We start from the raw sequence: 25502 nt of genomic DNA on the forward strand, positions 1-25502 counted from the left end.
ACAGTTTAAATGAGAAGATCATCAGAATATCAGGTCTGTTCGAACTAATTATCTCTGTATTTCCGGTATAAGAATGGTTCACTGCCGCAAATCAGTTATCGTGGAATAGGGTGGACTATTTTTCTAAAGTCGACCCAACAATTCGATGGCGATTGAGATAATCTTTAGTCTAATGCAAAGATTCTCAAAGTGGTCGATATCGACCCCTTGGGGTCGACGCCGGTTTCTCAGGGGTCGACAAGAACGAAAACTGCTTCGAGGATCGTCAAGGTCCAATAATCGACCTCTATTAATTAACACAAGTTCTTATTGGAAACTTTCAAGATACTGTATAAGTTGTGTTACGTCCACCAACTTGTTATAAGAATGACTAATATTTTAGCAGGAAGTATTATTGTTGTAAATCAGCCATTCCATAACAAACCGATATAGTGGTTCTCAGATTTTCGTGAAAAGTGGTAATTTTGTTCTTTATCGCAAAACATTAGACCCGTATTTTTTTATTTTTTCATTACGGTGACCATTTCCTACACCGATTTCGATGATCGACATATCAAATTAAAGGCAATAAACCAATCTTCTTTGAAAAAAATAAAACACTCCCAAAAAATTGGATTTTATTTTCATAATTATTGACTATATTTGTTTTCCATAGTTTTCATGGTCTCGGGACCATTTTTTAAATATTTTTTCTTGAAAGCTGAGGATTTTTTACACAACATATCCAAAATTCAGAGAGGTGTTTTTTTTCGTTTTGAAGTTATTATTTTTCAAAGTTAACCGATGGTCAAGAGGGTCTTCGTAGCCACATTGGTTTCACGTTCGCTTACTAAGCGATCGATCATGAGTTTAAAACTCAGGGCCCTCAATTGACCATCTTTGTGTTGTTATAGGATAACTACGTCCACGCAACAATCATCAGTGATGGAGAACGCTCTACGGTCGAACGGAATTACCCTTCACAAATGATGAAGATCGATTCATCCATACAACTTCTCTGCTCTGCAAGAAACATCGGGTTTTTGTGCTATTAATAACCCAACAATGATCATATCAACTGTCTCCGCTGCCCGGTCTACTGAACAATGGAAGAACAGAATGAATACTCTTACACCTGAAATGTCTACTACTGCGTAATTTACAACTTATAGAAACCATAAACATGTAACTTGTACACGATTTGAACCCGTCTCTGTTACAGTTAAAATGCTAATGAGCCTAAATAAATAAACAAATAATATGAAAAAACCGATGGTCTAAAAAGTCAAATGTTCCCCTTTCTCCAAAAATGCCTTTATTTAAAAATTCATAACTTTTGAACTACTGGACCGATTCAAATGACCGACATATCAAATTAAAGCCAATGAGCTATTCTTTTTTCAAATATATTACACTTGCAAAAAAATAGAATTCCTATGTTCTTATTCTTTGTTCATTAGGCTATTGCAACCAAAACATCTAAACTATGAATAATCATAACTCAAAAACGAAAAAAAAAACACTTATCTGATTTTTGGATAGGTTAAGTACAGAACCCCAGCTTTCAAGAAAAAAATATAAACAAATATAGCGCCCAGGAAACCAGGTAAACTATGAAAAACAAATACGACCAATAATTATGAAAACAAAATCAATTTTTTTGCAAATGTAATATTTTTCCAATGAATGATTATCTCATTGGCTTCGATTTGATATGTCGATCATCTGAGTCGGTCTAGTATTTCAAAAGCTATGAATTTTTCATTTGTGGAAAAAAGGGAAAAATTGATTCTTTGGACCATCGGTTAACTTTGAAAAATCATGACTTCAAAACGAATGAAACACCTCTCTGATTTTTTGATATGTTATTTAAAAAATTCTGAGCTTTCATGAAAAAATATAAAAAAATATATCGGCCTTGGTCCCGAAACCATGTAAACTAGAAAAAAAACAAATACAATCAATAATATGAAAAAAAAATCCATTTTTTTGCAAGTGTAATATTTTTGCAAAGTAGACTAGTTGATATGTTGATCATCGAAATCGGTGTAGGAAATGGTCACCGTAATGAAAAAATAAAAAAAATACGGGCCTAATGTTTTGCGATAAAGAACAAAATTACCACTTTTCACGAAAATCTGAAAACCACTACATTGGTTTGACATGGAATGGCTGAATTTGTACTGATAACTATTTTTTACACTTGATATTTATTGAATTTTATGTGAAAATGATGTCAAGTTTACTCACTTATTCAACCGCAAAGTTTTTAATTGATAAGTATTTTGTATAAATAAGATAAAGTTATTTTTTTTAAAGAATGGTATCGATTCATTCTGGTCTTTTGTCTAGATGGTTTGAGAATCCCTGGTCTAATGGATAATTAAAATGGTTGGTTGCCGTACCGGTCAAACAGTCGATAGGAACCCATCATTCTTGCCACGCTATGGAGGCTTCATCCAACGTCTCAATCGAATGAAAAGATGGCTAGTGAAGGAGATGTTTGTACACATCAAAATAGTGGATAAGTGATGATGCATCGGCGAGCTGTTTATGTTGATCGTACCATTCGAAACACCTTGATTGCCATTGTAATCTCGATGAATTGAGAACATATAGTTATTGTCGACAACCGTTCAAAAGGAAAAAAAAAATTGTAAAATAATAACCGGCTGCATTTTTTTTAGAGTGAAAAATTCGCTATAAAACAGCTTTGGGGCTGTCCACATACCACTTGGAAGAAAAAATAGATTTTTTACAACCTTTTCTCCTCGTGACCATCGTGGACTATTCGTGGATAAATTTTGATAATTTATGGTACTGCACTGCACATAGTCGATTTAGCCAATTTGAACGACTTCGCAATTTTTGAACCTGAATATAGTGAAAAGAAACTATTTTTTTTTTGACTTTGAATGCCCTTCTCCCTATCATATACGATATAGACATTCTTCCTAGATTTTTTACGCAGAATTGTAGACCGTTGTAACATTTTGCGCAACTTTTGGATTGAGTTCAAACTTCCTGGAGGCGAAAGGCGAAGTGGAGCGAGCACTGAACGTGGGTTAAAACTGACGAATTTCAAGCCAACTCGTCTTAGGAGTTGACAGCACCATCTCAGGTAGCAGTTAAAGGTTGTGGGTGTAAAGACATTGGTCATTTAAGCAACTTTGCATACTTGAAATATTCAAAAAAGAATTCGATTTTTTTCAAAAAATTGATTTTTTACAAAAAAATATAACTCAAAAACTATGGCACCTACAAAATTCTGGTCAAAGGATGAAATGTAGGAAATTGTTCGAATTTTCATAAAAAAGTACAATTTTTTTTTACAATAATGTCTTATATTCCAGAAGCTATAAAAGATATAAAGTTCATATTTTAATAAGATATAAAACTTTGTGGAATACACTATATCGCTATGTTGACTGTGGACAAAATTAGGATTAGTTGTAATTTTTTTCAAAGAAAACATCAAAAAGTTGTTAGAAAACAGAACTACCACCTATGTGGTGACATTCTCACTAAATTGACGAATCGACAATGGTGCTCGTCAGGCTATTGAACCCTTTTCAATAAAGAACAAAAAACATCAAGTTCTTTTGTATGCGAACAAGGAAGAGACTGCACAAAGAACGATTCAATTCCAATTGGCAATTCCGATTGTTAACGAAATCCAAAAAAAAAATCCAATTGCTAACGGAATCAACTGTTAAGTAAACACATTTCGAATCGATCGCAATCACGATCCTTATATTTGGTGGTCACTCTAAGGTGTACCCTTAACTGTCAAGGCTTGCTAAAGACTGTTACAGTTATAATTTGGTCGCATAAAGTAGGACATTTATCAGCATAGAAATAACGTACAAAAGAAAGGGAAGGATGTCATTTTGTAGGTTTTTTGATGAACTTTAAGGGAAAAATACACGAAAATTATTCGCCAGCTTTTCGGGTGAATTTTCGACCTTTTCGTGTGATACCACTCATCATTTTTTGCACAGTAAAGGGTGTGTCACATCAAATTGCATCACGGAAAAAAACGCTGTAGAAATTTAATTTTTAGGAATTATATCTTCAGCTTTCGCTTATAATCAGATAAGAGTGTATAGATCACGTTGGCCATGCTTCACTGTCAATTTTTCGTAAATTTGGAAAAATGTCGTCGAACGAAAAAGAGCGTCGTGAATTAATCCTGTGCACTCATTTCGAGAATCCGGAGTTGTCACATCGGGACATCGGTAAGATGCTGGGAATCGTCCAATCCACGGTCAGCAGAGTACTAACCATCGACCGGAAGGTGAAGAACGGCAAAAATGGATGCTCCGTCAGTGAAAAAGATCACAAGCGCGTAGTTAAGCAGTTTAGACGTGATCCGAGAAGTTCGGTCCGGGATGTCGCCAATAAGCTGAATTTGTCAAGTTCATTCGTCCAGCGGACCAAGCAGCGGGAGGGCCTGCGTACATACAAGGTTCGGAAGGCTCCTAACCGCGACGAAAGGCAAAACATGGTGGGGAAGACGCGAGCCCGGAAGCTGTACACCGAAATGCTGACGAAGCCACATTGCCTGGTAATGGACGACGAAACCTACGTCAAAGCGGACTTTCGTCAGCTGCCGGGCCTGTTGTTCTTCTCCGCAGAGGACAAATTCAGCGTTCCGGAGGAGATTCGCAAGCAGAAACTATCCAAGTTTGAAAAAAGTACATGGTGTGGCAAGCGATCTGCTCTTGCGGAAAGCGGAGCGCCCCCTTCGTGATGACCGGCACGGTAAACGGGCAGGTTTACCTTAAGGAGTGCCTACAGAAGCGCTTACTACCACTATTGAAGCAGCACGAGGGCCCGACCATCTTCTGGCCGGATCTCGCTTCGTGCCACTATTCAAAGGACGTGTTGGAGTGATACCAAGCCAACGGGGTCACCTTCGTGCCAAAGGAAATGAACCCGCCCAACGCGCCGGAGCTTCGCCCAATAGAGAAATATTGGGCGATTATGAAGCAGGCCCTCCGGAAGAACCCAAAAGTTGTCAAATCGGAGGCGGACTTCAAGAGAAAATGGATTTCTGTTAAAAAAAAACTACAACCTGACGTTGTACAGAACCTTATGGACGGGGTAAAGAGGAAGGTGCGAGCATACGGGCTTGGGCTCGAAGTATGAATAAAAAGAAAATGCCAAAAGTTGTTTAATAGTTTTTATTTTACTGTCTACAATTTTCAAAAGGATCGGTCTACTGGGCGAATTTCTACAGCATTTTTTCCGTGATGCAATTTGATGTGACACACCCTTTACTGCTGACAACCGTATTTGATATTTTGTTCTACCACTTTTTCATTTGAGCTGGTAAAAAGAAAATAGTTAAAAAAAAGCGAAAAAAATTATCCCGATTCGATGAAGTTTCGAACTTCGATTATCACTAATCATATTTTGGACATTTTGTTGACTAATCTGAGCGACCATTTTGTTCCACCATTCCTTCATCTCTGGTTGTCTTCTGTTTGACAATTACCCAATATTTCTCAATTGGGCGGAATTGACGTCAGTTGGTCGAATTGACCCCGTTGTCTCGATGCCACTGAAGTACTTCTCCGCTGTAGTGGCAGCTTGCCAAATCAGACCAAAACTTTACAGATCCATTACGAGCTGCTTTTATGTACGGAATAATATGCAATACGGAACAATTTTTTCAAGTTCTCCTGTTTGTACATTTTAAAGTCTACAGTCTTGTTTGCCACGTAAACCTGGGATTCTTGTCCGCAGCTGCAAATACCTTGCAAGATCATAAGCTAATTTGTCGGAAAAAACAAATTTGAATTTGCTAGGGACATCTCCTCGACCAGTAGTAGCTTTATAGAACTTTTTGTCCGAGAAGCTGCCCGTACATTTCATCGTTCACGAGGATGTATCCTTCATACTTCGTAGAATCTCATTGTACAACTTACAGGCACGTCTTCTGTACACTAGATTCTGCTTAAGTTTACTGTTTGCAGCTTCTGATCCAGGGTTCCACTACGACACTTCCTATGATCCTGTCGATCAATAGCACGCCACTCACGGAAATGTTTGAGAACACTACACTATAGTGCCGAAAATATTTACGATCACGACATTCAAATATGACAAATTTCAACCTATCTTGTATTGATCTAAGATAAGATCAGACAATAGGGGGTCTTTTACGGACCAAATTTCTGTCAGTCTTTCTGATTTCTGATTGGTCGATTTCGATAAATTTTGTAAACAAAGTCGATTTTTCCAGTGTTGCCAATACAAATAAATTACGTTGGGTTTGTATTGAATTTAAAAAAAAATTGAATTTAATTGATATTACGATACTTAGTTTAGAGGAAATGTGAAGGAATTGTATACACGTTTTACCTAATTATTTTGTTACTATATTTTGATTGAATTGAAAAATTTATATATATATATATATATATATATATATATATATATATATATATATATATATATATATATATATATATATATATATATATATATACATCCATTTCATGTCAAACCGATATAGTGCTCCTCAGATTTCCATGAAAAGTGGTAGTTTCTTTATTGCAAAATATTAAACCCGTATTTTTTATTTTTTCGTTAGGGTGACCTTTTCTTATTTGAGGGTGGTCCGAAAAATCATTTTTTTCAACTTTTTCCTAAAAGTGCCTTTTTTAAAAATTCATAACTTTTGAATCACTGAACCGATTTAGATGATCGATATATCAAATTGAAGCCAATTAATCTTTTTTGGAAAAATATTCTGCTTGCCAAGAAATCGAATTTTGTTTTCGTAACTATTGATTGTAGTTGTTTTTTGTTATTTTTATGTTTTTTGTTTTTATGTTTTTATGTTTTTATATTTTATGTTTTTTCTTGAAAGCTGAGGATTTATTACATAACATATCTCGATATCAGATAGGCTTTTTTGTGTTTTTGAGTGACTTTTCAAAGTTAACCGGTCGTCCGTAAAATCATTTTTCCACTCTTATCCAAAAATAATTTTTTGCAAAAATTTATTACATTTGAACTACTGAACTGATTGAGATGATCGACATATTAAATTGAAGCCAATAAGCCAATCTTTTTTGAAAAAATATCACACTTACCGGAAAGATAGGATTCTAGTCGCATAGGTCTAGTCTAGTCACATAAGAATATTGAACGAAGACTTAAAACATGTTAAATTTACAAAATAATGACTCTAAAACGAAAAAAACACCTCTCTAGAACCCTCTTTCCAAGTTCAATACTTTTTTTTAAAAATCTACCTCATTGGCTTCAATTAGATTTATTGATCATCTGAATCGGTTCAGAGGTTCAAAAGTTATGATTTTTTGAAAAAGTCATTTTTGGGAAAAAGTGGAAAAAATGAGTTTTTCGGACAACACTAAAATGGAAATGGACATAAGTTTAGTTTAATAATAATCTGTTTGGTTTCTGATACTAATATATTTTATTTCTACCATGCCATGCTCCTGCTATCAAATTTTCGTTTCCTTGTTTTTTTGTTTTCTCCGCTTTTTAAACGAAAAGATATAAATTTTTTTATAATGTCATTCCTTGTTTTTTCACAATGGAATAAAGTGGATGGCAAAACATACATTTCTCCTGCCATTTTCTTCGGCAAATCAGCTTCGTTAGGTTCCAAATGCGATTTCATATTTCGGAATAGAATTTCCATTGCTAAGAAGAAATTAAAAGTCTCATCATTCACTATGCAGATGGGAGAGTTAGAAGCTGTAGGTATTTAAAAGACTTATTTTATCCTTTTAAAGCATATTTTTGAGATTGTCTATTTGAAAATATGCAATAATCATTGAATTCGCACCAACCAAATGTTACGATTCATTAAAATAGAAATTTGAAAAATCCGATATTTTATAATATTTGGCAGCTCTGGCATCTTCATGTCATGGCTTCGTTTTTGGACGACGAAGAAGAGTAAGAAGCCAGTTGTCTGGTCTTGTCTTAGGTATTGATAACCTACTGCTCAAGCGAGAATCGGGAAAGATTAACCAACATCTACGCCAGCATGCCATGAAGTTAATCATGCAAGATATGCAGATATGCATTTATATTATAGTGGTGAGTTTCTGTTCGTAAGTGGTAGGTAGAAGTAATAGGAAATTTATAGTAAACGGAAATTGTACAGATTCAATTGAGAAATCTGCGATTGAACCCACGAACGTTCGCTCGGTAAAAAAACGTGAATGTTCGGAAGAATTCATATAAAAAAAGATTTTGGGCGGGACGAAGTTCGCTGGGTAATAAAATAAAATAATAGTAACAATAGGGTAATAGTAATAAAACAAATAAAATTAAAATAAAATGAATCGTTACGAACTACAGCACTAAAAGAGCAGGTATTCCAAAACAAACTGTTGTCAAAACATTGCAGAACCGGTCACTAGGAGCGCTGCAGTGAAACAAACAATTCCTCATGTAAAATGACTCCAGCTTTATGTGGGAAAAAGTTAAAATCCGAAAATGTAAATTTATGATTCATTGTGCACCAACTTAATCTTCCCGTCAAATAAATCAATTTTTAAGGCTGCACCAAAAACGAGGTGGAACAAAAGTCGGAACCGAAGCGACAAATTGATTGAAGTTTGGTTTGGTGTTTTAGAGATACAAATGTACCTCGATCCATACCAAGTTCTGTCTGGCGGTAGCGCGTAAATAGTATGATGAACCTTTCGCTCTAATAAAGGCATCATATTTAAAAAATGAACTCTTTCATCTATTGCCAGCTTCTGGAGGACGTAGACATGAATGTAGCGCTTATTTTCCTGCAACCCTTCGCTTAGATCCATAGATCACGTCAAAGAAAGAAAAGTTTCTAGAAAATCCTAGGAAATCATAACGACTAAATGTTGTGTGTTTTGCTGAAAACTGTCAGTTCGGATGGATCACGTTTCTGCAGTTGCTATAGTAATCTCATGACCAGCTTGATGATTTGCGAAGATTTTTTCTACTGCTACAAAAAAAGCAAAATGGACATGGTTTCAAAGCCTGTGCGAATCGATGCTAAATCGATTTTTTGAAATGATCCAAAATGAACGTCTTATTAAATGAGAACTTCTTCAGGAGAAAATCCTCGATTATTGTAAGTATCCGGTTGTCATCAGCGCCACCCGGTAGACAAATGAACACATCTCTGTCGTAAAATACGCATTGAATGCAGCAACGACGAAAACATCGAAGTTGTTTTTTTTCTCAAGATTATCATAATCAACATATTTCATTCCTGGATTAAATGCAATTTAATCGCGTTTTTTAATTAAAACGGAATAGGGGTTGAACACGTAGCTGTCATCAGGATTTGTATGTTGAAGGTTGCTACATGGGCATAAAAACATAGATCCAAATGAGTGAACAACAAACCATTACTCGCGTTATGAAACAACAAATAAAACATTCAGGCAATATTGTTCTGTGTACGCAACATTACATCCAGTTTATTATAAAATTAATCATCACATGTCGACCGTTTAAACTTTGAGCAAAAAACAGACCTTTTTTCATATAACTTTAACTGGTTTCCCTCTGCAATCTAATCGTAATTCCCGTGTCTGCAACGGTTGACAAAAATACTTATTGTTTCCTGTTATTCCCGTGTCGTCTTTGTGTTCTGCATCCAAATGATCATTAACCCTGAACAAACGTGAAGTCATAAACCAGTTTCCCTGACAGTCGTTCTGGCGTTAACCGTTTAGTGGACTCCGATTGGGTGCTTGCCATGACCACCATGACCTCCACCAATACCACCGAAGCCTCCAGCTCCCTGACTGAACGATTGCGAGGCAGCGTTGGCAGACGATCCCGAAAGTCCACCTCCGAATCCTGGGAATCCAGCACCCTGGTTGAATGATTGAGCAGCAGCATTGGCGGCACTACCGCTCAGACCACCACCATGACCGCCACCCTGGGTGAACGACTGAGATCCAGCGCTGGCAGCACTTCCGCTCTGACCGCCCAGACCGCCATGTCCAAATCCACCGGCTCCTTGATTGAATGACTGAGCTCCAGCGTTGGCAGCGCTACCACCCAGACCGCCATGTCCACCACCTCCTTGAGTGAATGACTGAGATCCGGCATTGGCTGCGCTACCGCTCAGCCCACCACCAAGTCCTCCTCCCTGAGTGAACGACTGGGAAGCAGCGTTAGCAGCCGATCCAGACAGACCACCTCCAAATCCTCCTGGGAATCCTCCAATTCCACCTTGGTTGAAAGACTGAGCACCTGCGTTGGCAGCGCTTCCCGAGGCACCGCCACCCGCTCCTTTGCCATATCCAGCCGAACGCACCACACGAACTGCAGGAGCTTCCTCCAGCAGAATCACTGAAATTTTAGTAAATTCGATTTTTTCGATTAATATTCAAATTTTTCAGGCTCAATGCCACAAATTACCGTATGGGGCACAGCTAGCCACGGCCAGCATGGACGCCAGGGCAGTAACGCAAACGAACGATTTCATTTCGCTGAGCGAATAAAGTGTGTCTTTCTAGAATCTTAGATGTACAATGATATGCTGCTAGAACCGAACCCACGTATTTATATATGTGGTAATTTTCGTCTTACTGCTCTTGATGATGGCATCACCCCGTGGGACCAATCGCTTCATCCGCTCTCGCGAAGGTGTGCTTGAGTGCGCAGAGATTATCGCAGTCTCCCGTGATTATACGGCGAAAAAAAGGAGCAAAAAAAGCCTCTGCAGATCAAAATCCAGTTTTGAATAGGGTTAACCAATGCCAGCCAGGGCCTCGCGGGACTCCCCGTCTAATTATTGGTCCAGACTCCATTAGCGTACATATTTATCCGCGAAAGAAGTACAATTTGATAGCTGCTATCAATCAGCGCAATAGGTTCATGTTTTGTTTTCAATAATAATTCCCCCGATCGAAGCCTTTTTCGTGGTATTCAGATTTTTCACGTGAATTCACACTATCAACAGCAAGTGAGGTCGGTTTGCTACACGAGAATTGAGTCAGGGCATCAACAGACAACAAAAAATACAAAATAGGAAACCCTATATCGTGGAATGATTTGAAATAGACGTACAAGTTGTGAATATTTAATTCTTGACAGGCGAAAAAAATGATTTACGATCAAATTAAGATGAAAGCGGAGATATGTTATTTATCTGACCATTTTTGAATCAAGAGAAGAGAAACCATTCCGAGACAAATTAGCATACATTTTTGCACATATAAAAACCACTTTCTACTCATCTAATGTTAACATATACATTTCATGATGATTTTTGAGAATGTCTATTTATAGACACATTGCTTAATGACGCACGAAAAACATGAACTGAAACACAAAATCGTATTGCGAAAATCTTGTAAGGTTTCTGGAAAGTTTTTTTTGTTTTGTTTTTTTTTCCTAGCGTTGTATGCTCAATTATACCTATCATTTTTTGTTGTTGATCCTCTCGCACACCGTAGCTTAAGTGTTATTTGGGAGGCATAATATTTGTGTCGCACCGACAGTGTGAACAAAAAATGTTTGGATAGGCGTGAAACGAGACAACGGATCGATGATTTCAAACGTATATGCGAAGATCAACTTTTTTGTACTTTGATTTTTTTGTCCAACGATAAGAATCAACAATTCTGAGAAAAGTTTGGGATCTCCTCCATTCCATCATTGTTTTGGAAGGACTGATCCAAAAATAACAAAATTTGTTTGTTCTTTTCATTTATTTGCCAGCATTTGTCAGCAAAAATAATCCCTGATAGTGACCCGGCCGGAATCCAATATCAATTTCATTACATTTTCCACGTTATCATCGTTAACCGAGCTAAATAGTGGTAGTGGTAAGTATATGAAGACGGATTTCGAGCATCTCAGGCTAGAATTTTATCTAGGATGAGGCGATGTCCCATCAATATTTACATTTGTTCTAGCTGATGAATTTGCATGGATGTGATCTAGTAAGGACTTTTCACTTGAAGAATATTGAGTTATTATCAAGAGGAAGTTGAGAACAAAAGAAAACTAGCTTCGAATTGTTGTACATATGCAGCCATTCCGTGCTGAACCGATATAGTAGTTCTCAGATTTTCGTCAAAAGTGGCAATTTTGTTCTTTATCGCAAAACATTAGATCCGTATTTTTTAATTTTTTTATTAGGGTGCCCATTTCCATTTTAAAGTGTCCGAAAAATCATTTTTCCACTTTTTCCCAAAAATGACTATTTTTTCAAAAATTTATAACTTTTGAACCACTGAACCAATTTAGATGCTCGATATATCAAATTGAAGCCAATAAGCTAGCTTTTTATCAAAAAATAATGAACTTGCAAAAAAAATGATTTTGTTTTCATAATTATTGATTGTAGTCGTTTTCTATTGTTTTCATGGCCTTGGACTAGAGGGCGCTATATTTTTTTATTTTTTTTTTAAAGCTGAGGATTATTTACATAACATATCTCGATATCAGAGATGTTTTTTTTTTGTTTTCGAGTTATGAGTTTTCAAAACTAACCGGAGGTCCGAAAAATCATTTTTCCCCTTTTATCCAAAAATGACTTTTTGATAAAAATCATAACATTGGAGCTACTGAACCGATTTAGATGATCGATATATCAAATTGAAGCCAATAAGCCTTCGTTGAAAAAATATCACATTTGCGGGAAGATTGGATTTAGTCGCTAAGGTCTAGTCTAGTCAGATAGGAATATTGAAGGAAGACTTTAAAACATTTAATTTGCAAAATAAGAACTCAAAAACGAAAACTAACACAGCTTTCCAGAAAAAATATAAAAAAATATAGCGCCCTCTATCTTTAACCGAAAAATTATGAAAAACTAACACAATCAACAATAACAAATTTGATTGATATATCGATTATCTAAATCGTTCCAGTAGTTCAAAAGTTATGATTTTTGTAGTGGAAAAAAATGGAAAATTTGTTTTTTCGAACCATCGGTTAACTTTGAAAAATCATAACTCGAAAACGAAAAATATAGCATCTTTGAAATCGAGATATGTTATGTAAAAAATCAGCTTCCAAGAAAAAATATAAAAAAGCCACAGTAGGATTCTGTTAAACTATCTGTTGATTTTGGATATGTTTGAAGTATTACATCGTAAAACTCTTTGATAATGATTTGGTGGCCCTGAAAAGGGCCGTTTTGTTTGGTTGTTGGGTATTGTTTGTTAACTCCACCAGTGTTTACCGAGTGATGATGACAGAAGGATGGTAAACAGTCGTTGGATGGTGCATATCAGTTAAAAGATACCGAAGTGGAACGAGATATGATGAAACCTGCCTTTTGTGATCCTAGACGAGATGGCTCCTGTGTTATGTATGGATGAAATAAATAAAAAAAACTCACCAATGTAATATAAGATAATTACCAATACCGAACACACTTATCAATTATTCTTTAATATAGAGAAAACTTATTTGAAATGGAAAAGGTAATTTTCTTTTTTATTTTTTGCTTTCTGAGTGTTTCTTCAACCCAATGCGAATTTTAATTGGACAACAACACCTAATACTATATGTAGAGCATATGGGAAATCACTTTTTCTAATATTTCTTCACTTTTCCAATTTTTCTGCCGTATTAACTTCCCTTGGGTGAAAATGAACACAACAAGCTTAAACCTAAAGACCCGTTCTCGAGCGGGAACAAACCTTGGTTATTATTTATGAAAATTGAAATAGATCGTTTCATATATCAAATCATTTTCAACACAACTGCCATATACAATTTTATACTCACACTTGTGCTAAATTTTTCACAATGAACGATTGAAATTGAAATATGAAATTTCACGAAGCAACCAACATTCAAGTTCCAAATTAAAATTTTATTTACTAGAATTTATCGTATCACTCACCTTACTTGCAATATAAAAATGCCCCCGACATGCTTATATTTGCAATGTCGATTTCCCCAGGCACCTTGATTTAAAATCTCTGTTAAAGAACACATTTCGGTGGGAAAAAAGCTCCCCCTACTTTCAAGTATTTGCAATGTTGATTTCCCCAGGCAGCTTGGTTTTGATGTCTCTGTTAGGGAACACATTTCGGTAGGAACAAAAGCTCCCCCTACTTTCATGTATTTGCAATGTTGATTTCTCCCAGGCAGCTTGGTTTTGATGTCTCTGTTAGGGACCCGCCGCATGTGTCGTCAATTTCAACCAATCAGAAGTGGGTATTTCCGTTAGGATAGGGGTTGAGATTTTTCCATTGTTCGATAGTTAGTTTCATGACAAATATTATTTTCTTCAATATAATAAATTGTTAGGGAGTGCCGAGATCGATTCACGCAAAAATCTCATGAATCCATCATGAAACGACTGAGCAATAAGCATTAGAAATTGGACAATTTTCACGATGTACTCGATTTTCGATTTTCAATTTGTACCCCAATATGTTCCCGAAAGATGTAATCCTACGTCAAAAATATAGCACCCTCTAGTCCAAAGCCATGAAAACAATAAAAACCGACTTGGATTGGATTACTTGGATTACGAAAATAAAATCCATTTTTTTTGCAAGTTCAAAATTTTTTAATAAATGACTAGCCCATTGGCCTCAATTTTAAATGTCGATCATCTAAATCGGTTCAGTGGTTCAAAAGTTATGAATATTTCAATAAAGTCATTTTTGGGAAAAAGTGGAAAAATTTGATTTTTGAACCACCCTAAAATGGAAATGGGCACCCTAATAGAAAATGTATTGCGATAAGGAACAAAATTCCCACTTTTGACGAAAATCTGAGAACCACTATACCGGTTTGGCATGGAATGGCTGAAAAAATATCATATCAAATGTCGTTAAGTGTCGGCTCGATGGAATAGCGGCTTTATGCCTAACAAGCCTTGAATGTATCCTGAATGACAAGCTCTAGAAAACACGTAACCACAGTGCAAGTTGGGAGACATTTCTTTAAAGAAAAATCCCTCGACCAGAACGGGAATTGAACTCGAACCCCCGGCATGAGAATGTGTGACGCTAACCACTCGGTCATGGTAGCATCATTTCGTTGTCGTATACAAATTACGTAGCTCTGAAAATACAAGGCGTTAATTAAAGTGTATAATATATATCAGAAGATCGTGATCGGAATAATTCGCCCCAGAAAACAACTCCAACAGAAACAACCACCCAGAAAAAGTATAGTAGAAATATTGTGGCGTGGGGAAAAGATAATGGGTATAAAGCCTTATAGAAAAAAAAGTGTAATTTCTATTGGCGATCTAACGCAAAACGTAAACGATCGGTGAGACATCTGGATTTTGTTTTAGAACTAAGAAAATGATGCTAATGTAACCTAAAACTCAAAAACAAATCACGTATATTTTACCGAGTTCCGGGCTTTCCAAGGTAGTTCTCACATGCAGGAATCGTACATTTTTCTACTTGTGTTTGATTGTGCTCTCGAATTTCCTTCTTTAAATCAACCATTGTCGACATGTTTATAGTTTTGACTACTGAAAGAGGTAAATAAATAACATGTTATATATAAAATTGCGCAGAATTTAATTTCTTACAAACTCATCGCAATCAAATAATCTTTAATGATTATAACATTGTAATTTATGGAAAGAACTACAAACCTTCCATAAGCTCACATGGCAAAATTTAAAACCATCATCACTTTCACCGCAGCGCCGCCTAGGTGTAGATTTGTACGTTAGATTGCCAATTACTAATTTATTCCGGGGTCAATGTGAGGGAGGCGAAGTCCCCATTTAACAAGGATAAGGAATCGAAAGGGCCCAAGCCGGCAACATGACGCGATCAGAGCCTACCGCCGACCCGCCGTCGGAAGCGGCGGTCTTTTACACTCAAATTTGTGTTCCACAACGCGCAAAATCATAAATCGTACAGGGTAGATGATCTTGGTTTTTCCAATTTAGGATGTTTTCACGCAACTAGTAAATGCAAATCGATCTTCATGAAAATTACATATAATTAAGACGAGTTTGGGTTTGTTCGAGAGCCCTAAGTCTCTAGTTTCTAATTGTACCGTAAGGCGTTGAAATTATTCAAATATTTATGTTTTTTAACGATTTTCCTCAAAGAGAAATTATGATCATGGTTTGTCAAGTTCTGATCATGTTTTGTCCAAAAAAGATCGAGGTTTGTCCGGTTTTAGAAATCACCATTTTTGAATGAAAAATTTCGAATTTTCAAGTAGATGTTGTATTTATCAAAGTTAGAGTTTACTGTCCTCATATTGATCCATTCATACTTTAGGCTTTCTTCAGAATATTGCCTTTTCTTGGGCATTTCAAAAGTGTTCACCTCAACACACTCAACACAAAGAAACTCTATTCCCGCTATGCGCGAAGACATCAAAAGGACCTAAACAAATTACAGCGCGCTAAGCGGTTGCCATAGAAATCATGTGGACAAAACAACATTAGTGAATCGGACAACTCATGATCAGAATTCAGGTCATCGAAATGCGTTAATTACATGGTTTAGCTATGTAAATCTGATACAAATGGTATGCAAGCGTTTGTAAGTGTTATAATCTAAAAAAGGTCTGAATACGTACCAAATAATCATCTGGTGATTGATTAAAAGTTAGCTCAAGTGAGGGGCACAGTATGTGGATTTTATGATCCTTTGAAGCATGTAGATCCGTGAAAATATACTATAAAACTACTGTAAATCATGAAGAAGACAATATTATTTATATTATATTATTACACAGGTGCGATCAACTAAAGCATTCAAAACAGTGGACAAACCATGATCATATTTTCGACTGGACAAACCAAAATCATTTACCTTACTCGCTCATGGAATCACAAACCGTCTTATACCCATGATGTTTCTCCTGCGTCACAATATTTCTAGCCTACTACACTCTTTCTGAACGTTTGTTTCTGTTGGAGTTGTTTTGACGTAGAACTACGTCTTTCATTAAGGGTGCCAAATCAGAAAACAGGTCACGTTTTTATGAAATAAAGTTAACGTTAATAACTATTTTTGTCGCGAACGGATTTTGGCGATTTACATACCAAACGAATCGGAATTTCCGTAAGATTTGTTTAATATGCTGTACATTAGATTCCCCTGGTTTGAAGGCGGTTAAAAATCATGAAAACTTTAAGCGTTTCCATTTTCCCATACATTTGTTCTGTCCATTTGTGTGCTTTCCCGAACAGAGGTGTCAATAACGAGCAACGAAGGGGAAATCGTAGGATTTGAAGTCTCCGTGAACAAAGGAAAAGGTAGAAGAATGAAGGGGAATACTTGCCTAGAGTATAAACAGTGGATCTCGCTGAGGCAATCTTTCATTAGAGGCGAATGAACTGCAAAGTTTAAAGCCTCTTAAAAACAAAGAAAGAAAGAAAGAAGGCAATCTTTCATTCGGCATCGGACTGTTGAGCAATCCAGTTCACTTTGCTTTCGCTGCGCTTCGATCTAAGATTGGACCCCACCAGTGGTAATACAACTTGGATATCGTCGTTTGATTTTTCTGTTCGTTTTTCGCGTTATTCGTATCGTGTGTTTTTCTTTCCGCGTCATAAATTGGACGCTTCGCGTAGTGTGTGATGAGCAAGAAGAAGAGGAAGGCAGGTTCGAGCCCTGCAAAAAACGAACGCATTGCCAGGGGCAATAAAATTTCGAGACAAGCGTCATCTAATGCTGCACGCGATGTTGGTGCAGTGAAAAGCGCTCGCACGGAACCGAGCCTTCGCGAGTGTGACACCGCATCGAAGTAGGCGATTTCGGCGCCGTTACCCAGGCAGCAACTAAAATCAAGCTTCTCCCGCTGGTGGTGAAGGCGGTCGCTCTTGACAAACTCATCAGCGAATTCGCATCGATGGGTGTTACAACAGAGTACAAGCTGTGTGGCATAATCACCTCGGTGACGTCTTTAGAGAACCCATATTGAACTGACAGGAGCCGACATATCGAGTATCCCACCGACATTTTCCCTTTGTTTTCACATGAATTGGGTATCCCACTGACAGTTCTGCTTGAGATTTTGCTAACGATCCTAGCATCAATCATAACACCCGGCTGGGCATAATTCAGTCTTTTTCCAAGCAGTTAACATTGTTTTCTGTCATCATAAGGGCTTCGTTGGTGCCTTTGAGAATGCATCAATGCATTAAACTGACGTTATGGCGAAGCAGGCGGTAAGGTTGAGCGCTAAAAAATATTTGGGGAATACCAAGCATCTTGAATGTTTTACTGGAATGTTATAAGTTATTTGGGTTCGCGTGCCAATCGCAAAACTGCCTTCAACTAGGATTGCATTTGCGCTAATATTGATCATGATGAAGCATTGCTACTGTTTTCGAGGTTGTTATTAACAAGAAGAGTTTATTTCGCTTTATTAGTCACCAAGAAAGTAAATGTCGTTCTGGAATTTTGTATGTGATTAGGTTTCGCTTGACAGTAGCAAAACCTCCTCCACTAAGAGTGACAGCTGCGCTTTCCTCGAGCATGAGCAAGTAATGCAACTTTTTTCGAGGCCAGTAATATTAACATAAGCGTTTCTTTTGAGAATAGCGCAAAATGATGAGAAGTGTTTATATTCCTAGTAGTTTCAAGCCACCGATGTATAGCGACCTATATAAAATAACAGTGTAGTTCTACGTCAACAATGCGGTCGTATCTTGGACACAACCTCCTACAATTTTTTGGGGCGATTTATTCCGGGAACCATCAGATATTAATCGATACCATCGATGTTCGATTAATTTGGTTTTGATTTTGCTACACGACTAAGTCGCTTACATGATTTAGACTTTTGCTAAATTTGAAAAAGAATTGAATACAAAAAATACTATTCAAATCAAATAATTGTTATTGATTTTGTGTTTGAAAAGAGTTCAGTCGGATGAAAATATTGTTAATGGGAAATTATTTATGAATATATGGAGATTGTAACTAGTAACATCAAGATAACTGATGGGAAGATTTTCGCATTCGAAGGATCAGTTACATCTAGGCATAAATCGTCTCGTCATTCAATTGCATCGCTATAAATCGTTTAATAGTGCCCCCGTTTCAACAATGTATTCATATTCGGAAGAGAGGTGCGAGGAAAGTGGAAAACTAGATCAAATACATGCGATAACTTTTGGTTTTCGAACTTGAGAAACTGACCCCAAGAAATGTACTGCGGTTCAAATGAGCAGTGTGTAACTGAGATTTAAGAAATTTCGCCTGTAAAGCTTCATTTATAAAACGCTGAAACGAGCAGGGCAGTAATAATCGCAAAAGCGATTTGCAAGAATCCGGTTATTGAATTGAAGATGCATCATTCAGACGGTAAATCCACTTGCGGTTAAATAAGCCACCAAACACTTTGTTTATCCGAAGATTAATCCTCGAAAATAAACAACAATCAGGAAAAAAAACTTCACTAATAGGACAGTTTCATGGTCGTTCCTAAATGCTACAAGCTCCATCAAAACAAGTTTACAGTTTTGTAGGCCAAATAATATTGCCTCACGAGCAGCAGTGGACTTCCTGCGGAAATTTCCCCCAATCAGCGCAGAAACCCCGAATCGTTATCTTACACAGTGTTTACTTCATCGATCGCGGTGATTCCCGCGAGTGGCGCTGCAAAAACCAGATCGATCGTGATCGTAATCGAGTGCGATAACCTTACCGCAGCGCTTCACCGCAAACATCATATCATGGCTGCTGCTGCTGCTGCTAGTTGGGGAAGGATTGGTAGACGCCGGAATAAAAAGTATCGAAATTAGTCATCGAGTTCAGAGCGCCGATCGGTCCCTTTCGTATCGCATCATGAGATAAGTACCGAGGATCGCCCAATAGAGAGAGATTGATGGTGATCAATTTGATTGAATGACAGAAACTCTTAGCAAGGTCATTTCGGTTCAGCATCGATGTTACTTGGTGAAAAAGAAATAAAATCTTTGAATTGTACGTTTTGAAACAATTTTCATTATTGTGGAAAAGTACTTGGGAAACACTGAGCCAAAGAAATTGTAATAAGAATATCCTTAATAAAACACTTTATAAGATGAAAAAACATCATCTTTTTTCATGCCAAAAATAAATAAACAAAGCCTGTCCAATTGACATTCAACGCTTGAGCCCAGTCGAAAATCTTTGACCAACGTTGACACTCCTATATACCGGAAGACTGTATTCAAAGCAATAAGATTAGTATAAATGTGAATGAATTTAGTGTCGGAAGGCGTCTTCATTTTTAACCAAAATATTTGTTAGTGTCCTTTAGCGTTAGCCAAAAAAATTTTATTTTTTTTCTTCTTTGAAAGCATTAACGTTCCTAGAGGAACTTCTCAATGTTGTGACTGTTCATGGAGGTGAACGTGTGAGACACACGAAATTAGCGTGTTTTAGTTCGCGAATTTTGATGAATCACCGTCGGGAAAAAGCTAAGCGTGGGGTTGCGTGAATTTTCATCGCTTCACGCCTCACTTGTACCGCCACAACTGGGTACACGGCCCTTAACCGGTGATACCAGCACCCGCCACCAGATGGCATTGGCATGGGCGACAAATATTTAGATAGGTCAGAAAATGGGAATTCGGACCTGTACCTGGGATCATGAGGGTAATGACCGGGTCGAGAGGTTGACGACCAAGCTTGAAAAGGTATAAAGGGGACTGGAAAAGAAACCTTTGGACGGAACGGTCGAGTTTTAAGAGAAAAAAGGATATTTCGCGCGTGGAAAAAAAGGCGATTGTTCGCGCGAATAAGATCAGTGAAAAGATTGGTGAAAAGAAGGAGATCAATCCGGGGTTTAAGAGGATTGAGGAAAAAGGTGCGATCGTGCGTTATCCGCGAGTGCTCGCGGAATTTCCCGGGAATTCGCGATTTCCCGGCAGACGACGAATTATTATTGGAGAACTGTCCCTTCTACAACCGGAACATCGAGTCGTCGCAGCCCAGCTTCCAGGTGAGTGTAGGTTAAGGAAGTAGGTGGTAAGGCAACGTAGCCAAACGCGAGGTTTTTCCCCAAGCAAATAATAAAGCGTATGCCGACCCTGAGGCATTTTTAAAGGGAGTTTCGTGTGTGCCACCGAGCACCGAAACCCGCAGTTACAATGTAGTATTGCTTGCTTCATTTTCATTAGTATCTAGCTGAGATTTGTATGCCATGTAACACATCTCGACAGTATTCTGAGTGGCATGCTCTAAGAAGTGTATCGAAAAGTAGTCTTAAACTTTCAAACATAAATACATAAAATAAAACTGAAAACGTTCAGAAAGTATTTACAAAAGTGATTTTTATTAAAGAATATTAAGTTTACATAGCAATTAAATGAAACAACCAAGCTTATTGTTGATTTCTAAATAAGGATCGAACTTTAGACTTAACTCCATTCATCAAATTCTACACAGTAGTCTTTGTGCACTTTTTGGATGCTGCAGACCAATTCTTCTTGAACTCTGACATATTTTTAGACACTGTACCTTCCTCATTGAACTTGGCCTTGACAATTGCCCAGTAACGTTCAATTGGCCGCAGATGGAGACAGTTAGGTGGGTTGAGGTCTTTTCGACGAACATGATGTTGTTTTACGAAAACCATTGTAGAGCGGATTTGACATAATGTGCTGATGCAAAATCCGGCCAGAATAGAGGAGGAACCTCGTGCTTTCTATAAAGTAGAAGCAATCTCTTCTTCAAGCATTCTTTCAATTAAATTTGAGCATTTATAGTCCCTTTTGTGATAAAAGTGGACGATCGCAAATGGCTTGTCAAACGAGCACTTTTTGACCGAATTTTTCCATCGCAACAGTCGTATCCGGAAATGGTACATTCTCTCCAAACGATATGGTATAAAATTGGGGTCACGGCAGTGCTCTGGAATCTTCTTTGGCGTATGTTTCGTCATCCATGAGAATGCATTGGTTGGAATTGTTCAAAATACGCTCATATAGCTTTCTAGCACGTGTTGAGGCGCGATCTTGCTGCTCCGGTGTTTATTTGACCACTTTTTGCTTTTTACTTTAGACCATGGCTCTGTTTAATCCGTTGAATCGTGTTTCATTCCACTCCATTCCACGTGTAAACAACCCAGCACAAGGATTCCCGATATAAAATCATGCCTTCATTTTGTAAACAATTGAATTGTGAGATCGTTTTTTTCTGTGAACATGGTAAATGGAAAGCCCTGAACGTAACGTTTTCATTATATGCATTATGTAAATAAGAATTAAGTTATATAATCCATCGAACAAAACGAAAATAATAATTTAACCACTCAATCTTTATATCCATTCGATGAGTTCGCTTGTGAAGATATTTATGAAAATCGTCTGGCAACCACCACTTGCGTTCACTAGCGGCAAAACTCTCCACACACAGTTTCGCCGCATTGAAATCGCATTCGCATCGCGTTTACTATGGCTGATGTCACATTAGGCGGATTCGCCGCCGCGGATATCGCGACGGTTATTTTCTCCATTTTAAAACCGCCCCACTCTGTGTGACATGGCTCATTCACAATACACTGTAGATCCACCGCTGCGGTTTTACTCGCGGAATCCGCGGTGGCGAATCCGCCTAATGTGACATCAGCCTATGTCAGGTCCGGGCGGATTGCATTTGATTTCCACAGCCGTAAACAAAAGAGCTTTCCCGCAATCGAGCCCGCGCCCGCATCGCGTTTACTATGTCCTCGGTCTTAGAATATGCGTGATCACGGTCAGTGGCGTCGACTGGGGGGTGCGGGAGATGCGGCCCGCGGACCGCCCTCGGGTACACGATTTGATTTTTTTAGAAAAATCAGAATTTCTCTTAAAATTTCCCATGTATGTATTCTTTCTACGCTGAAAATGTTAGAAAATCATCATTTTACATTGACATTGTGACTTACAGATTAACTCTTTCACCCCGAGTACGAAAGCTTCACTCGACGCCACCGCCACGACGCCAAGCAACAACAAATCAAACAAATTTTGAGCATGAGCATGAAGTAGACCAGTCTAACGATTTTGTTTTTATTTACCTTAGTTCGAAATAAGTGAGGCCAACTGTACTGCCCATCTTTGCATAACGTAACGTAATCACGTGCGTTCAAGCTGTGATTATTCAAAAACTTTTTTCCAAAATTTCTCTATTGTTTTAGAACAAAAAATGTTTGTTTGCATGTTGAGCATACGTATTACGTTATGTAGAATGTGTAGCAACCAAAATTTTGATTTTGTCCATTTTGTCGCTTACGTCACCTATATAAACAAGGGATGCCATATTAAGCAATTTATGTACTTTTCAGAAAAAATAAATAAATAAAAAATAATCAGATCACCCATCATAAGGAAGAACAACAGATCAAATAGCGTGAAACAAAAATCCCCTAAACTAGTGCATTTCCTGGTGTTTCACATCGCATGCATCACACAAACAAAACCAGAAACACGCGTAAAGAGCTTGGAAATCCCTACGTCTGCATCGGAAAGTCCATGCCTGAGGACAACATTCACCTTAATCGGAAGCTGGAACCAACATGAAGGAAAAAAAATCTCGCCAAAAGAAACTCGTTCAACGGTTCATCAGCTGTTGCGTGCGACTCTCTTGTACCGATAAGAGGGTGGGTTCGAATTGTATACACGGTTATCAAAATTCACATTTTTGTATGTTGGCGCGACCGGCATTGGTATAAAAGATTGGTCATGTTCGGACTAGAGCATCAGAGTTTGTCCTGCTTTGTGATAGCTTGAAAGCGTCAGTAGTAATTGAGAACTTCACTTCAGCATCAACATGAAGTCGATTGTGTGCATAGCTTTGATTGCCAGCGTGATTGCCACCGTGAGCTGCGCTCCCCAGTTTGGAGGATTCAGTGGATCCGCTGCGAACGCCAACTCCCAATCTTTCGGCCAGGGAGGCTTCGGAGGTTTTGGAGGCTTTTCTGGATCCGCTTCCAACGCTGCGTCACAGTCTTTCTCTCAGGGAGGATTCGGACCGCATGGTGGATTCAGCGGGTCGGCTTCGAACGCTGCATCGCAAAGTTTCTCCCAGGGATTCGGACCACACGGAGGATTCGGATCGGGCTCCGCTGCTAGCGCCGGATCGCAATCGTTTGGCGGTTAAACTAAGCGAACGTTTTTTTTTGCGTGCGCTAACATTACTGCCAACCTAGGGGTCACCTGAAAATCGCTGCTGATAACACAGACTGAAGAAATAGAGTAGCAGAACGAACTTATACCAAATACAGTGATTAATAAATTAAATAACAACCCACGAAACAACCCCGTTTTGAATATGTAACACTAATTTGATCAAAACATTTCTGTTCCCGGTTCTGATTACGAGTGAACTCAGTCAAGGGAATGATTACAACATAATTCCCATGTTTATTTTTTATTTTTTTATTTTTATTTCACCATCTTCGACAACGTCGTACAGACTGAAACCTTAAGATCTAAATTATTCTAAGTTTCTTATTCTAGTACTAAACACATTCTTGGACAGAGTAAAATCAAACACATCACTAACATTGTTAAAAGAACGTAAACACAAATTGAAACTATTGTTGAAACCATAATTCGTTCTATGGAATGGTATAAGAAATAACGATGAATTACGAAAACGACGGGGAGGAATATTCCACGGAACTTGACGTAACAGTTCGGGACAGTCCACATTGCCGGTTATTAAATTATAAATAAATATTCTTTGTAGTTTGGTACGCCTGGCTGATAGTGTTTCCAAGTCAATCAGTTTACAACGATCAGCATAACTCGGAAGATTTATCGGATCATTCCAAGGGAGCTGTCGCAAAGCAAACCGCATGATCTGGATCATCTGGATTCGCTCCAACGCAACAATTTGTGTAACGAGGAATGGGGACCAAACCGGTGCAGCATATTCCATGATGCTCCGAACTAGCGCGCAGTATAACTTTTTGAGGCAATACACGTCAGAAAATCCAGAAGCATGGCGACGAATGAAACCGAGCACAGTGTATGCTTTAGCGGTTGTGATTACTATGTGCTCATTGAACTTCAGTTTAGAGTCGATCATTACTCCTAGATCACAGATCGAGTTTGCGCGTTCTATGGGCTCCAGCCCCATGTGGTATTGGTGGCGAATGACATTATTGCAGCGACTGTAGGATATGGCTTTACACTTTTTACTATTCACACGCATACCGTTATCATTGCACCAGATTAGCAAACAATTAATATCATCTTGAAGTTTGATGCAGTCAATGGATGATGCAATCTCACTGTAAATTTTGAGATCATCGGCGAACAAAAGCTTGGATGTGGAAAGTAGCTCACATAGGTCGTTAACATAAATAATAAACAGAAGCGGGCCGAGAACACTTCCTTGTGGCACACCAGATGGAATGGTGAATATTCTAGAGCGCACGGAATTAACAATAACGAAAGCTTTACGATCCGATAAGTACGAGTATATCCATTTGGTAATCCATGAGGGAAAACCAATGTGATTCATTTTCTGAATGATGAGATTGTGCGGTACTGTATCGAATGCTTTCGCGAAGTCAACATAAACTGAATCCATTTGTCGCTTTGATTCAAAAGAACGTGATATTGCTGACACATAGCACATAAGGTT

At 37.9% G+C, this 25502-nt stretch overlaps 3 protein-coding genes across 3 annotated transcripts in view; 1 reads left to right on the forward strand and 2 right to left on the reverse strand.

Annotated features, from left to right (window-relative positions):
• Positions 1–25502, reverse strand: part of LOC129780254 (40S ribosomal protein S8-like) — a 263344-nt gene that overhangs the window by 121756 nt on the left and 116086 nt on the right. The window lies entirely within an intron of this gene.
• Positions 9408–10549, reverse strand: LOC129780266 (uncharacterized). Its single transcript, XM_055788332.1, has 2 exons — positions 10390–10549; positions 9408–10320 (listed from the first exon to the last, which is right to left on the reverse strand). The coding sequence occupies exons 1-2, from the start codon at positions 10454–10456 to the stop codon at positions 9692–9694; spliced, it is 696 nt and encodes a 231-aa protein (XP_055644307.1). The 5' UTR covers positions 10457–10549; the 3' UTR covers positions 9408–9691.
• Positions 23588–24166, forward strand: LOC129780269 (uncharacterized). Its single transcript, XM_055788337.1, has one exon. It carries the CDS (start codon positions 23679–23681, stop codon positions 24006–24008), a length of 330 nt encoding a protein of 109 aa, XP_055644312.1. The 5' UTR covers positions 23588–23678; the 3' UTR covers positions 24009–24166.

Source organism: Toxorhynchites rutilus, chromosome 3, assembly GCF_029784135.1.
Source record: "Toxorhynchites rutilus septentrionalis strain SRP chromosome 3, ASM2978413v1, whole genome shotgun sequence".
Lineage (NCBI taxonomy): Eukaryota > Metazoa > Arthropoda > Insecta > Diptera > Culicidae > Toxorhynchites > Toxorhynchites rutilus.

Coding starts and splice junctions, on each gene's coding strand:
- LOC129780266 (XM_055788332.1), bottom strand. CDS start 10,456: ATGAAATCGTTCGTTTGCGTTACTGCCCTGGCGTCCATGCTGGCCGTG. Junction 10,321..10,389: donor GGCTAGCTGTGCCCCATACG/GTAATTTGTGGC, acceptor CTAAAATTTCAG/TGATTCTGCTGGAGGAAGCT.
- LOC129780269 (XM_055788337.1), top strand. CDS start 23,679: ATGAAGTCGATTGTGTGCATAGCTTTGATTGCCAGCGTGATTGCCACC.